Source organism: Camponotus vicinus, unplaced genomic scaffold, assembly GCF_025532165.1.
Source record: "Camponotus vicinus isolate PSW18456_S1 unplaced genomic scaffold, iyCamVici1.0 SCAF_8, whole genome shotgun sequence".
NCBI lineage: Eukaryota > Metazoa > Arthropoda > Insecta > Hymenoptera > Formicidae > Camponotus > Camponotus vicinus.
The window spans coordinates 3,642,270-3,659,251 of record NW_028141980.1 but is presented as its reverse complement, the minus strand read 5'-3'; the positions used below and the strand labels follow the sequence as shown (position 1 = coordinate 3,659,251).

General features: G+C 35.2%; 2 protein-coding genes across 3 annotated transcripts; one reads left to right on the top strand and one right to left on the bottom strand.

Annotated features, from left to right (window-relative positions):
- Positions 1-8,707: 8,707 nt before the first annotated feature.
- Positions 8,708-10,526, bottom strand: LOC145975746 (uncharacterized). Its single transcript, XM_083106434.1, has 4 exons — positions 10,453-10,526; positions 9,958-10,350; positions 9,621-9,858; positions 8,708-9,160 (listed from the first exon to the last, which is right to left on the bottom strand). Exons 2-4 carry the CDS (start codon positions 10,326-10,328, stop codon positions 9,137-9,139), a joined length of 633 nt encoding a protein of 210 aa, XP_082962560.1. The 5' UTR covers positions 10,329-10,350; positions 10,453-10,526; the 3' UTR covers positions 8,708-9,136.
- A 766-nt stretch (positions 10,527-11,292) lies between these two features.
- Spt-i (serine palmitoyltransferase subunit I) lies at positions 11,293-13,092 on the top strand. Of its 2 annotated transcripts, XM_083106468.1 has the most exons (3): positions 11,293-11,940; positions 12,064-12,312; positions 12,443-13,092. In XM_083106468.1, exons 1-3 carry the CDS (start codon positions 11,409-11,411, stop codon positions 12,952-12,954), a joined length of 1,293 nt encoding a protein of 430 aa, XP_082962594.1. In that variant the 5' UTR covers positions 11,293-11,408; the 3' UTR covers positions 12,955-13,092. The 2 variants fall into 2 exon arrangements, with proteins under 2 accessions (XP_082962594.1, XP_082962593.1); XM_083106467.1 differs by having other exon boundaries at positions 11,293-12,312.
- The last annotated feature ends 3,890 nt before the right edge of the window (positions 13,093-16,982 follow it).

Here is a 16,982-nt window from a genome sequence, read left to right as displayed (position 1 = left end):
CAGTTAGAATTCCATAGTAACCATCAATAGTAATTTATCGATAACAGTTCAATTCCCCTCTCCGTATAACTCTTATCTATTCGTTGCGGATTTCAGAATTGGAATTCACGAATATTCCTCCTATCTATTCGTTGCGGATTTCAGAATTGGAATTCACGAATATTCCTCTTATCTATTCGTTGCGGATTTCAGAATTGGAATTCACGAATATTCCTCCTATCTATTCGTTGCGGATTTCAGAATTGGAATTCACGAATACTTCCCCACTCTCCAAAGATTCTTCACAGCAATCTATCCCATTAGTTTCCTTTAATTTTCTTCTCGATATAAATATATATATATAAATATATATATATATATATATATATATATAATTACTTCTTCAAATTGTGATCGGATATATTTCAAGTGAAAGGATTGAGCGATAAATAAACCTTGAAGATCGTTTCTTGATAGAGACCTAATATACCTGATCGATCATCTGTCTTCATTAATAATTACCGTATCTAAATCGCGTATCTTCAATTTTATTAGTGTCGCCTCACAATTCGCGGTCAAACATAAAGCGTTGGCGGAATCGCCGGGAATCTCCGTAAGACGATTCGCGAACAATTCCTTATTTCTCTTTATTAGCTCTTTCTGATTTATTTAGCGAGAATTTATATTGTTTTCTATCCTTATATCTCGTTTCAGCCCTTCTTTATATATATCTTTTCATTTCTACTTTTTCTTTATTCCCTTTCGTTTTCTTTTAATTTCCCATCCTTATATTATTATTTTTATTATTATCTTTTATTTTCTCTTTATATTATTTTCCTTTGAATTATCATTACTTTTGGGAGAAACCGTTGAAATAGATGAATAATTTTCGAACTTAGACTTGGCGAATCTCTTATCTTAATTTTATTATTGTATTTTAATTTACACCTGTGTTTCAGCGAATTTAGAAAATTTTAATTCTAACTATAACACATATGCGTAAGCGACGAATTCTATACTTCCCTTAATGAGTAAGCGTTATTCATATTTTTATTACACATTCACTTTTTACTTTGTTTTATTTCTTATATTATATTAATTATATGTATATTGTATTAACCAGTCAGAATTTAATTCTTAACGTAAATTCTTCCCTGTGTATTCTGACTGATGACCTCCGAACGATTGTAACACCCGCGAGGATATATAACATACACACACAGATACCCACTCACGCATACCTACAACTGCTAAGATGTATTTTTCTTTCATTATTTCTTTTTTATAATATATGTATTTTTAATTTAATGTATAATTTAATTATTTAACCCGTTCTCTTCCCTAAATCCTGAGATCGCACTAGGTCCCATCCCGTGTAACAAGGATTAAATTCCTTTGCCGAAAAGGGACCACCGAACGAATAGGCTTAAAAACGCAGCGTTAAAGAGACCTTCGGTCGCTGACCTGTGTCAGGCCCTTCACATTCGTTCGACCCGATCCATACACACGCCCGAATAAAGTGTGTCACGGGGTAAGTAAGTTGCGTCTTTCCATACGGCCCATCCATTCCAGGGTCTGGACGTAACACTAATAAAAGAAATATTAATAAAAAAAATTTTAAAATAATATAATATAATAATATATATAATATAATATAATATAATACAATATAATATAATATAATTACATGTACGGTTCTAACATGTTATCTCGATCTTCAACTAGGTTAGGTAAGGTTTCATCGTCAATAAAAGGATATGTTATAAAATGCAGTTTGATCACATGACGTGCAATAATATCATAATGTAGTACCAGGAGTTCGCTCATGTTAAGATTTTCTTCTTTCATTACGTTGTACACACGTATGTACATTGGGAAGCATTCATCGCAATCATAGATGGGTTGCACCAATGATATTGACCTTTTGCATCTTCGACAGCGCTCCACAGTGAAGGGTCCGTCGCAAAATTGATGTTGCGAAAAAGGTTTTAGGAGATTACTCTGGTGAAAAATTACCGGAAAGCAAATTAGGCAAAATTTCATGTCCATAACCAGTGGGGGCATCTTTAAAACACGACCATAGACCTTCACACACATTGCATTACGCAATCCGCGGAGTAGCGGGTCGAACCGCGAGGCGGGTCTATATGTTACTGGGGGGCACATGCTAATGTGAAAAAGATAAATAATATCATTATCCTTTGTATTATTTCTTGTTCCTTATTTTCTTTTTCTTTATTTCTTACCTTCCTTCTTTTCTTTTTTATAATCTATTTAATCTATTTAATCCGATATATAAGACTTCCTTCTGTTCGCTCGACACTCTTTTCAACCGTTCGCTCGACACTCTTTTCGACGCTATCTAATTCGATACTGACAGTTGCTCTGTTTCTTAAACGCTCATCACATTCATCTCTACCATAGACCCTTTCCACTGTTTTCATTCCAATGTGATACTTGAAACGCGCTTACTCTCATATGTTTATTCTAATTATCATCCGTCGCTCTCCCGCTATCCATCTCTCTTTCTCTCTTACAATATTTCACGATTGTGTGTGTGTGTGTGTGTGTATGTGTGTGTATCATACTATTAGAAGAAATATTAATAAAGATTTTTGTATTTTTTCATATATATATGTATTTCATATTTCATATATTGTATTATATACGATTATTGGAAAGGATGTATTAATAAAGATTTTTGTATTTTATATATTTCATGTATATTTTTATATGTTGTACATATTTTTTCTTGAAAATGAAAAATAAACACTGTATGATTAATTAATCACATTGTCCTTATGTATCCAAGAGTTGTGCGAATTGTCAAATCCCAGCCATTTCACGTAAACCTCGTCACCCCTCCTGCGCAGTACTTTCTCCATGAGATATACGTCCGGATAATTCGCGCGATGCAACTCGTGCTCGTAGAACGCTCCGGCGATAGATGTTTTGCGATAGTCCTCGAGTAAATAGCTTACGGGATTAGTATGCTGCACTTTTGCAATTTTAAACACCTCGGTTGTCCAATTTGGCGTGTAACCCTTCTCGAAAATTGTCTTGTACTTGCTAACGCGTACCGAGTCACCTACTTTGAATTTCGCCGGACCCGCGATATTTACGCGGTTGTACACCGTAGTCAAGAGTCTTTCAGCGATCGCAGGGATAACGTCGACGGGTCGCATACCGATCGTTCGATGCTTGCGCGCGTTGTAATCCGATACGAGTCGCAGCAACGCGTGGATCCACTTGTAAGATCCGCTCAGCGTAAACATCTTCCACATGTCGTTTTTCAGCGTGCGATTGAATCGCTCAACGATCGATGCCTTCAATACCGAATACGTAGAATAGTGATTAATGTTATGTTTTCACACGAGCCGTTGCACGTCGGCGTTATAAAATTCCTTCCCCTTATCGGTCTGTATGTTTTTCGGACATCTCTTGCTATCTCGAATTATCTCGGCGATAGCGTCAGCTGTCTCGCTTCCGCCTTTACTCTTGAATGGTACAGCCCACGCGTGCTTGCTCAACGCATCGATGACTGTGAGTATGTAGTGGTAACCTCTGTTGAAACGAGAGTACGGACGCATCTCGACGATGTCAGCTTGCCACAGGTCATCGTATCCCCGCACTATGACGTGTCTTCGGAGAAAATTTTTTCTCGCCGATGCGTGCAGTTCGTTCACCAACTGCCGTTTCTCTAAACTATGTTGTTTCTTCGCTTCCCCGATTATTCCCAATCGCCGATCCATCGTTGACGTTCGATAGTCGTTCCTGGCCCGTTCGTTGGCGTTCGATAGACGTTCGATAGACGTTCCTGGCCCGTTCGTTGGCGTTCGATAGACGTTCCTCACACGTTTGATAGTCGTTCACTGCCGTTCTTGAACCATTCGTTGGCGTCCGTTGGCGTTCGATAGACGTTCGATAGACGTTCCTGGCCCGTTCGTTGGCGTTCGATTGTTCTCGACAAAACGAATCGGTCAAGAGCGCAACCGTGGATGTGAGATTGGAATTCGAGTGTAAGGAGAACGTGCCGACGAATACCACTGCGTACTGTCTCATCATACACGATCGCGTGATCCAGTACAATCCGTTGACCAACGTTGTACGCAAAATCACCTAAGTATTCGCGACACAAGAGAGAGAGGGGAAGAGGAGCAGGATATATAAATCAAAGTGTTGCGAGGCGTTGGTTTTAGAGTGTAGTCATTCCTTGCGATGAGAGAGAGATCTCGTCATGTCCGTACCAACGTTTGTGGATCTGCAAGGATTTATTGTCGGGAGAAATTTTGTCGTGAAGGAAGCGGCAATCCTGAGAAAGGGATATGTTCTCTCGCATTACTTTTTCGCAAGTCCCGTACCGTGGAGAGTGCTTACAAAATCTGAGCGATGTCAAGTCTCATGGCTGATTAGAAATCATCACGGATTACAATGGGAAGACGGAAACGTTGGCTTGGCTCAGCGTGTAATTACAACAGCTGTCGTTGGTACGATACACGAAGAAGAAGAAGAAGAAGAATCGTCTGTCGTGTACGTTAAAGGACTTGAAAAGCGAGAATGGCTGACCGATATACTAGATGATGCGGGAAACGGCTATATCATTGAAACCTTGGATGCAGATTACGAAGATATTGATTCTCTAAATAAATTAGATATTACCAATAGTATGCGATGTGGAAAACATGTTAAGAATTGCGCATTACAAAATGTATTCAAAATATTTAACTGGTGGTCGCAACGCCAGAAAGAATTGCAAGAAAAATAAAATATGTAAACATTAATATGTGTTATCTCTTATTGCCCCACCCTAATCCTTTCCTTGCGTTTCTAAGAATTCTTTTGTCTGAGCGCCGTCTCCCCCTTCTCCTAAATTTCAAAGCGTTAGAAGCATTGATCCCCCACCACATTATACTTTTGGAAGATGAGCGTCACGTATACTCGGTTAATTCCTGTACGATTAGTGTCGCGTTAACCGTTCACTTGGTGGTTCACTTTTCATAACCCCCCAGAGAAATGTACTACGTTGAAAGAAGCAGCAGCAGCAGCGGCGGCGGCGACATCGGAAGACACGTGAATAATTACGTGCCGAGTCGTGATAAAACTACATTGTTTGAGAAGAAATGCGACGAGTAAGTTTCGTTTAACTTCTTTCTATTTTTTCTGTTTTTACAAATTTTATTATTATTACTATTATTTAATTTTAATTTTTCCCGTAGCATTTCGTTGGAGCGTCGTGCGGTTCGTATACTAGGTAGACGATACGCATTGACAGCTACGGAATTCAAATTCCTCGAAATTGGTATCAACGTGGGTCCGCCGAGTTACGTGGTGATTGCCATAGGAGATCATCGGGGAAAGGAACTGATATTATCTCTCGAAACGTGGAAGGGACTCTGTGAGCAACGTCATAACATTCTAAATCTCCTTCGGAACGGCTCTCAAGACATCTACAATTTTATAAGTGTTACCGCTAACAGTGCGAGTTCATACGATTAACGACGCTAAACTCATAAGTCTCGAATCTTCAGACGTACGCATGATGATGATCGAATCGACGTTACACTGTATGTTCGATCTCGATCAATGTATAGATGTAACTTTTGATCGATTGGTTAGAATGACCGAGACAGTTGATGTCAAATTTACGCTATTCTCCAATATCGCGTCCACTGTAACGGATCCGAAAGAAGTATCGAATGTAATACGCGCTAGCGACACCTTCAACAAGCATCAACTCGTCGATTGCGAGCTGGCAGCTTTAGCTTTTAATTCTTAATATGTAAGACAAAAATTATATTTGTATACTAAATATAAGCAGAATAAATAGTTATAAGTCTATGTCATGGTGTACTTTCTTTGCGTTTGGCGCGCTCTCCCGTCCCAGCTTTCATGCATAACTCTTTGCGAGAGAGTTATCATGAGAGAGCAAATACTAGGAAAGAAAGAAAGAGACAGCGCGAAGGAGTGATACGGCGCACGCGAGAGAAGAGATAGCGCGGCGAGAGATATAGCGCAATAAAATTATTTTTGATAATTTAATATAATTTTTCTGTTTAATAGTTTTTTATAGTTTAGTAATAAATGGAGCAAAGGAAAGAGAGAGGAATTTTGAAAATAAATAAGATTTTTTTATATTAATACTTTTTTAATAAAAATAAAATGTGTATTATACAAAGTGTGTGTGTGTGTGTGTGTGTGTAAAAGATAATGTAAGAAAAATTTAAAAGAATTTAAAATATAAAAATATAAATGAATAGGAGGGCAACGACAACGGCGATGTGGTGGTGTCGATGAGAGGCGATGGTGGGGCGGCTGGGTGGTGGAAGAGAGGTGATGGCGCGGGGTGATGGTCGGTTACTCCTTCTGCACATAAAAAAAATTTATTAATTATTTTAATAATTTGAAAATAAATACCTACACATGCGACCTACCTCCAATTAATGATCAGCATCCGTATTAGAATCAGAATCAGAATCAGAATCAGAATCATAACCGATGGTATATTCTAGATATAGCAACCAATGGATATGTTGATGGATTCCTTGCATCCTTTTAGAACACGCTTGTCGATTCCCGCCTGGCAAACAGCAATCTTTGCAAATGGCTGCCTCTAATCTATTCCTCTCTGTAATCCGTATATAAGATTGTAGATTGGAGGTTGCGGTTGGAGAATTTCCTACACCAAGTTCGCGATTTCTTAAATATTGCAACACCGAAGACATGTTCATTGATTTTTTTTTAGCTACCTTTTTTACAACACTTGCTGAATTTTCACATTCATAAATGTCCACTGTGCCAGCACAATCTTTGAAAGTTTATTGAATGCAAATAGGACACAGACCGCATGAAACTATTTGAGACACTGAGGCTTTGCATTCGCAGCATCTTTCTCCTAATAGGAAAACGTATCGTTGAGTCTCATGTTTACGCACAGCACGAGCACATGAAAACAAGTCTGCTACGTAGAAAACACGCTGTGCAAAATTTTTCACTGTTAAGTGTTTCACTGTTAAGTGTTTCATAATAAAAGGAGATGCAGCACATTTTTTGAATTAAATCGATATCGCGAATGTCAGCTCGTTTTAACGCTCGCACCTGTATCTCACATAGTTCCTCACTTAGTTTCTCATTGCACTCGCTGTCGTAGCCAAAGTCTTCCAAATGTCCTATCTCATCATCAGATGAGTCTTCAACATCCACAACCTCCACATTTTCAACATTTATTTCGATATTTTCATCATCAGATGAGTCTTCAACATCCACAACCTCCACATTTTCCACATCTATTTCCATATTTTCATCATCAGATGAGTCTTCAACATCCACAACCTCCACATTTTCATCACTATCTTCGACGATAATAACCTCTTCTTCTATATTCATTTTATGCACTTTACTCTTACGTTAACTGCACGAAAGCTGAAGACTTTTTGACGTGGAGACAGACCCTCTCCATAAGTTTCAGTCCCCATTCCTCTCAAAACTTCCATGAAGTAATATCACAGTAATGAAATCAGGCACTATCTATTTTATATTGTTTATAAATTCCAGCAGCCGAACATCGGCGCTCACCGTAATGTAATATCCACGAAGAAACATGTCCCGACGCGTTAGGGTATGTAATATAATATTACTTATCATTGCGATAAAATTACTTATCATTGTGATAACCGGGTATGTAATATAATATTACTTATACTTGCGATAAAACATCCAATTCTCCTTATATATATATTTCATCTAATCCTTTCTTATCTTTGAAACAAAGGCGTAAAGCAGCCGAACATCGGCGCTGATACGCGTTGCATTCCTTCCGAGAAAAAAATCGTTGAAGATGATTCTGGCGCGTTAGGGTATGTAATATAATATTACTTATCATTGCGATAAAATTACTTATCATTGCGATAACCGGGTATGTAATATAATATTACTTATACTTGCGATAACCGGGTAATATAATATTACTTATCATTACGATAACCGGGCATGTAATATAATATTACTTATACTTGCGATAAAACATCCAATTCTCCTTATATATATATTTCATCTAATCCTTTCTTATCTTTGAAACAAAGGCGCGAAGCAGCCGAACATCGGCGCTGATACGCGTTGCATTCCTTCCGAGAAAAAAATCGTTGAAGATGATTCTGGTGCGTTAGGGTATGTAATATAATATTACTTATCATTGCGATAAAATTACTTATCATTGCGATAACCGGGTAATATAATATTACTTATCATTGCGATAACCGGGCATGTAATATTACTTATCATTGCGATAAAATTACTTATCATTGCGATAACCGGGCATGTAATATAATATTACTTGCGATTTGGGGTGAGGGGGTGAGGGGGTGGGGTACCGCGAGAGCTGTTACTTATATTGGGGTGAGGGGGGTGAGGGGTGTACCGGGGAGGTCCCCTCCCCCCGCGTGACGTCATTACCCCTCCCCCCCCGCGTGACGTCATTACCCCTCTCCCCCCGCGTGACGTCATTACCCCTCCCCCGCGTGACGTCATTGCCCCCTCCCCCGCGTGACGTCATTACCCCCCGCGTGACGTCATTATCCCTCCCCCGCGTGACGTCACCCCCCACCCGTGTGACGTCATCACCCCCCGCGTGACGCCATCCCCCCCGCGTGACGCCATCCCCCCCGCGTGACGTCATTACCTCTCCGCGACGTCATTACCCCCCCCGTTCCCCCCGCCCCTCACCTCCCTGAGATCCCTGGATTAGAACCCGCCTTGTATACCTACTAACATATATGATGAGGCCATTTCCCGCAACTTCGAATCTCGCATACTCGACGCAACTCTTCCTCCTGTGCCCTGATTGGCTCGGCGTAAGAAAAGCAGGAGTAAGACGAAATGGAAATAATTTATTTCGCTTACTCTCTTACTCCAACTCCTTACGCCGCTCTTAATCCTTAATCCATGCTTACTCCATGTATTGTAGACGGGCCAACTTCTTATTGTAGATCGGGCCTTACTCCTAGTCTTACGCCTTACTCCACCGTCCACTCCACCGATATTATTTTCATTGTAGACGGTCCTTTAGTCAGTTTAATTTAATAAACTGATTTAATTTAAAATAATTTGTTTAATAATCTGGATCGCTTGTTGGGATTCAGAATATGGAACAGATTATTTGAAATTAAACGGATAAATGGGAGATAGCCTATTTATTGTGTATATTAAAAATGAAATATAAATAAAAATAAAATTATTCTTATGTGGCCGAGTGTATTTATATACTTTTATAAATGTCCAAGATAGTCACTTATCAAAAATGAAAAAAGTAATATGTCTCGAAAGTTCATGAAATTTTCACATAGATTCCACGTAGATTCTAGTACCGTTTTTGAGCGGATTATTCACTCGAATATCCACGTGGATTCAACGATATTAATCTACGTGGTAATAATGTGGATTTCACGTACTGTTTTTGTCGGGCAATAGGTTGCAAATGCCTCGGTTGCCAGTTGACAGTTGCGAATTGATCAATCAGCTGACAAGTTGCTTTGCTCTGATTGATCAATACGCAACTGTTAACTGGCAACTCTGGGGCGTTTGCAACCTATTGTGGGATGGCCCTTGATGATTATAATAATTATTATAATTAATATGGACTTTTATACCTGTATCAAGATGTGTTTTCCATCAATTGCTCCAATGCAATGTTTAAAATTCCATAAAGCTTCAAAATCATGAACAATGTTTAACCACTCTTCCTTTGTTAAAGAAGGAGGAAGTACTTTTTTTTGAAGATTACTCCATATGGCACTACATGTTTCGTCAATAATATTGCTCACAGTTGTCAAACCAACGAGGTATTGGTAAGACATAGAAGTCATGGAATCACCAGATGCCAAGAATCTATGAATCAACAAAAATTTTAAATATTTATTAATACATTTAAAACAAAGGCACATACAAATAATGTAATTATTGTCAATAATAATTGTTAATAATAACCTTAATGTTAATGGTAATCGTTCTTCAGCAGAAATCGGTTTTCGAATCACCGTTTGTTTGGTGATTTGAGGAGCAACCATGAGTAATAGTTCTTCGAATTGCGTTGCCGTCATACGAAAGTAATTTCTAAATCGACTTTCATGTAATGACATGACCGGGAAAATTGCGGAGTAAAATCCATGAGTATGACGTTCTTGAAATATTGGTTTACTCCAAAAGCGTTTATCACTATAAACTTTCTCTGTTTTTTTATTTAATTCATAAATTGCTAGTGCTGCAAGTATTTTTCTTCGCTTATTTTCCTTCTTTTTTTTATTGATAATTGTCATGCATTCCTTTAGCCACGCATGATATTTGTACGCAAACGACATTTCTAATGTTGATACAAATGTTCTGTATTGGAAAAAGAATACAACATTATAAAAATAGTTTTTTTTTGTAAAAAGATCATTTTTGCTGTAAAAAAAAAGATAACATTTATTTATTTTAAGTTACTTTGTCGTAATTTTTAATATATTTGATATTTTTATGTATACGCTGCGGTTATTGTCACTATAAAATAGGTTAGAATCGTTCAAAATTTGACGCTATACCCCTTTTCATGGATTTCAACTGTCGCTAGCGACAATCGTAATCACGTGACCTTTTTGACGCTGAAAATGAGCGTCGAGCGTCACCATGAAAAGGCACCTTTAAAGCTCCTTGCACAATGCTAGGCAACAGGCAATAAGAACAGAAATAGTATCTATTCTCTGCTTCTATTGGCGAATATTTTCTGTTCTGCGTATTTATTGGTGAATAGTTTCTATTCCTTATTTCTATTGCCTGTTGCCTAGCATTGTGCAAGGGGTTTAAGGCCGGTATTCATAGTCCGGTCTTATATTTAAGATTGTCTTTAGTTCATCTTCAGATAATCCATAGCCAATGAAATGATACATACAATATCTAAAGATGAACTTAAGACGATCTTAAATATAAGAACGGACTATGAATACCGGCCTAAGTCTCCTTAAAATCTCCTTAAAATCTCATTGGCTGCGTTCAGCAGGAAAAACTGCTTTGCAACTGTGTAAAATTCGTGAATCTTATTGGTGTATGCTCTTAGATCCAGTCAAAATTAAGAGCATACACCAATCAGGCTCACGAATTTTACAACAGTTGCAAAGCAGTTTTTCCTGCTGAACGCAGCCATTGTAGACGACGCATAGTATAGATATCTGTGAGCATAACCTATATCGTAACCATAGATTGTATGTATAACTGTGTGCATGTATAAAGTTTTATATACGATACATGTATATATATATATATATATATATATATATATATATATATATACATATATTTATATAACCTAATATTTATCAAAATTGTTGTTATCAGTGTGCTCATAGATATCATTGTGGCTTAACTTTTATCATAAGCACAAAGGTATTGTTTGGACAAGAATAATGAGCACAAAGTTTCTATTTGTTGAATCAGTTGAAATTTTGCGGAGTACCTTACCGCATTATCATACCTTTATAGAAGTGCTTTTAGTGATTTGGCTAGCATGGTTTATTTCTAAAAGGCGAAATAACAATCATGAGTCAATACCATCAAAAGAATTAGTAGAACGTAAATTAGCAGAATATCGACCAGAATCTCTAGTACCAGAACTATTGAAACAACATCCTTCGCTAAATCCTAAATACATCACTTCTAGAGTTGGAAAGAGAATAACAATTAATGGTAAAGATTGTCTCAATTTGGGTACACATAATTATTTGGGTTTAAGCGATAGTGCAGAAATAGAGGACAGCGCAGTAACAGCTATAAAGAAATATGGTGTTGGCTCTTGTGGACCACGAGGTTTTTATGGAACGGTCGATGTACATCTGGAATTAGAGGAACGCTTAGCTAGTTTTATGAATGCAGAGGAAGCTATTATTTACTCCTATGGATTTGCTACTATAGCATCTGCAATTCCAGCTTACTGTAAACGTAATGACTTGATATTCGTAGATGATCAAGTAAATTTTGCAATTCAAAAAGGATTAGATGCATCTCGTGGAAATATCAAATATTTTAAGCATAATAATGTTCAAGATTTACATAATTTATTAGTGAAACAAATGGAAGCAGATAAACAACATCCTAAGAAAGCTGCAAAAGCTAAACGTTTTCTGATCATTGAAGGCATCTATATGAATACAGGAAATATTTGTCCTTTGCCAGAATTATTAGATCTTTCCAAAAAATATAAGTTGAGAGTTTTTATTGACGAATCAATATCGTTTGGTACCATTGGTCTACATGGAAAAGGTGTTACTGAATATTTTAATATTCCTAGAAGTGAAATAGATATGATAATGGGTGAGAAAAAAATGATATAAAATCATAAATGATTAAATTTTATATATGTATATATATATATATATATATATGTATATATATATATATATATATATATATATATATATATAATTATATTTATATTCTTTAGGATCTTTAGAAGCAGCTGTAGGAACTATTGGAGGTTTCTGTGTAGGAACATCATTTGTTATCGATCACCAACGTTTATCTGGCCTTGGTTATTGTTTTTCAGCATCTCAGCCACCTCTTTTGGCATCTGCTGCTATTACATCTTTGAATATCATGGAAAATAACTTGCAAATATTTCAATTATTGAAAGATAATGCTTTAGCAATAGACAGCGGTCTTAAAGAAATACCAATGTTAGAATGCTCAAGTTTTGCAGAATCACCTTTGAAGCATGTATATTTAAAGGAAAAAAAAGATCGTGCTATTGAAGAGAAATTATTATCGGCAATATCTATTAAATGTGTAGAAAATAACTTGGCAGTTATACTTCCCGCTTATTTGGAAGTAGAAAAAGTTTTACCTAGACCTAGTCTTAGGCTTTGTATATCTGCTAGTTTAAATAAGAGTGATATCAATTTTGCGTTAAATATTTTGAAAAAATGTACAGAGGAAGTTTTATCATTTTATAATTGAAATAAATAAATCATAAAGAAAACATAATCTAATTAAGTATAAATGTATGTGTGTGTTTGTAGTTACAAATATACCTAATATAAACATATATATATTGATGCAGATGTAATTTGACGAATAAATTTTTTTTTAAACAAATATTAGTTATTAAATATTTGTTATTATTATTAAATAATATTTAAGAAAAACAAAAAATAAAAACATGTTGAAAGGCACACACACGCGCACACACACACACACGTATATATATATATATATATTTTTTTTTAATATACTTTAACCATATCTTTATATTTATTGATAAAATATTGTTAAAAGTCTAGTTATAATCTATGAAGCTTTTTAATTATCAAATAGAAAAATATCCTTTTAAAAATTATTTCTTAAAAAATATTTTAATAATTGCATATAATAGAAGCAAAAAGAGTTGCAATCTTAGTATGTGCATGATATACCAAAGATATAAAAGAAAATTTTAAATGTTTATAATTTTATTTAAAGTATTTTTCACATTGAATATGATACATAAAAAAAAAAGATATTCTCCTGCAAGTGTTTAGATGAAGATTCCCCTTAACGGAGAACCGCATTTGTCAAACTCGACTGAGATGATGCTTACATTTTTATTACATTTTAGCACTTCATTAAAATTGTTTTTAGGAATAGAAAAAAATATATGAATTAGACTGAGTGGATGAGAGAGAGAGACAGAGAAGAGGGGGGAGGAAGGGGACCCATACCAGAGAGAAGACTGAGAGGGGTCACGCTGCCGTTTTTCAGGGAACGCTTTTTCCCCGCCATAAAGTGGCGCTAACTGGATCCATTTTACGGCCGGCGGTACTACGTGGCCGGATCCACTTTTCGCTGCCACGGTAAAACGACCGATTGGTTCATGTCCGTGCTAGATCCATAATTGTGGATCTCAAAAGTACGAAACATATCATACATTTATTAATTTTTATTACATATTATTAACTGCGCGTGATCTTTTTTCACTTTAGCATATATTATGAAGTAATATATATGTATATGCGTGTATAATATATATAAAATTAAAATGCTTATTTTATTTCACATAAAATTTCATGTTTTAATAATTTCAATAAAAGTATTTTAATAAAATATATATGTGTATATTACTCCAATAATAAATATTACCAAAATGAAAAAAAGATCATACGCAATAATGTTTCGTACTTTATTTTGAGATTCACAATAATTAATGAATCTAGCACGAACATACGGTCGTTTTATACACTTATATACAGGGTGAGCCATTTTAATTAACGCACGCAATTATTTCGGAAACAAAGCATTTTAGAGAAAAATGTTTCAGACAAAAGTTTTATGGTTTCGAGGGCGCCATAAGATGGTATCATTGGTTTGACCTTGAAGAGTTATTTGAAGGTCACATGAAGGTCAACTTCAATTTCTTAAATGGAACCTACTATTTGTCATTGCATATTCTTGTAGCTTATCTCGAGAGCTTTCCAAAACACTATAATTAAGTATCTTTTCGTTAAGTACTTTTTGAGTTATGAGGCTTGAAATAATTTCTTAATTTTACATAAACCGTAAAATATCTTGTAAAATATTCATTTTTCGATTATCTTATCTTAATACTTTTATGTACAAAATAATGAGAGGAATCAATTGGTGTAAATAAAACACATAGTTGTTTTTAAGAAAAAATATGGAATTGTTAATTGCAAATTATATATTTTTTCTTCAAAACAACTATGTGTTTTCTTTACACCAGTTGATTCCTCTCATTATTTTGTACGTAAAAGTATTAAGGTAAGATAATCGAAAAATGAATATTTTACAAGATATTTTACGGTTTATGTAAAATTAAGAAATTATTTCAAGCCTCATAACTCAAAAAGTACTTAACGAAAAGGTACTTAATTATAGTGTTTTGGAAAGCTCTCGAGATAAGCTACAAGAATGTACAAAAATATGTAGGATGTTCCATTTAAAAAAATTGAAGTGACCTTCACGTGACCTTCAAATGACTCTTCAAGGTCAAACCAATGATACCATCTTATGGCCCCCTCGAAACCATACAACTTTTGTCTAAAACATTTTTCTCTATCTTGCTTATTTTTCGAGTTATTTGGCTGCCTAAGTTAAAATGGGTCACCCTGTATATATATTTTATATGTATATGTTGGCATATACGGTATTCTACAATTATATTATAGGGCAAGGTACATATACGAATATCGTCAAATGTATAATACACAAGTGATTTTGATAAATCACTTATTAAACAGATATATCTCAATATATAAATAAATAGGAAAAGAGATATCATAAGATATAACTGATTTTTTCAGTTATTTACAGAAAATCTATATTATATAGATTTTTTCGTGATAAGACCTGCTAGTTTTAGATTTATGCAATTGTTTCAACTGTGATTGCGATCTTTATATCATGTTTATTAATATGCCAACAAAAATTATATGTAGCATAATAACTTATTATTTATAAAATTCTGAATTCGTTTAATGAATTCTACATTGAAAAAGATAAAATTTAATTATAAATGTATTAAAATATATATATATATATATATATATATATATATATATATATATATGTTATGATATTCCTCTTATATGTTAATGTTCCTCTTATATGTTAAATATTTTCTCTTTAATATATTAATGTTATACATAATACATTCAGTTTCAGATTTTTACAATATAAATAATTCATGGGGGGGGTTTTTAGTGGGTGCAAGCCCCACATAACCCCGGGGCCGACCCCGAGGTATGCGCCGTAGGCATTTTCCCCTCCGGCATCAGGCAAAAAAAAAAAAAAATGCGACCGATACTTTCTCAATTAAAAAAAGCATTCTAAATAATTTTAAATTAAAGTTTTGTTAATTGCTTCAATTAAATATATTTAATATTATTTTTTATATATAAAAAAAGTTGTAGGACAATATGGAATCGAACTCGAATATTCAGCGCGAAAGACCGAGCGTTTCCCGCAAAGCTACCGCGTATAACTGAAATATGCCTTAACATTATCAGTATTTATGGTATATTTGTCTTAAATTATGTAGTTTTTTTCTTAAAAATTAAAAACATTTTAGACTTGATTTCTATATTTTTCTATTTATTTTTTATTTTGCTTTATTTTATCTCAAGGATGGAAAAATATTAATTTCGTTGCACATTTATAATGGTTTCAAATTGAATGTAGTTTATTAAAAACATATCGCAAAAATAATATTTATTTTAAATAGAAATAAAGTCGACCAAACTAGCCAAAACTAGCCTTTTTTGGCTAGTTTAGTCGATTTGATTATTTTGTTCCTGTTAAAATTTATACTAGCGATTATTCAAGAATTTAATTATTAATATTTTAATATTTAATTTATTCATTTATAATTTATGGATATATAAAAAATGGACATGCATCAAATGATGGCTTCACTATAGTCAGAAAAGTGGATCTAGCACGGACATGAACCAATCGGTCGTTTTACCGTGGCAGCGAAAAGTGGATCCGGCCACGTAGTACCGCCGGCCGTAAAATGGATCCAGTTAGCGCCACTTTATGGCGGGGAAAAAGCGTTCCCTGAAAAACGGCAGCGTGACCCCTCTCTTCTCTCTGCCATGGGGAACCCGGCCCAATGACGTATATCAGTGCTGGGATTTACTTGCAACTTTCGGCCAGATTTCTTAGCTTACGCCTACTGTTCCCCTCTTACTGCTCGCGCCACTCGTAACTAAGGAGCACTCAGGAACGTGCGCGTCACAAATGTAATGTGGCAATCTATCTATCTAAGTTCTCTTTATTGTAATTACGTTTCAAAACACAAATATTTTAAATTGTTACATAACATATACGTAATTAATAATAGAATAATTATTTTTATTATTAATAAACAATAAAGAGAACTTAGATAGATTGCCACATTACATTTGTGACGCGCACGTTCCTGAGCGCTCCTTAGTTACGAGCGTTCGGTGGCGCGGTCGCTAAGGCGCGAGCGGTAAGAAGGGAACAGT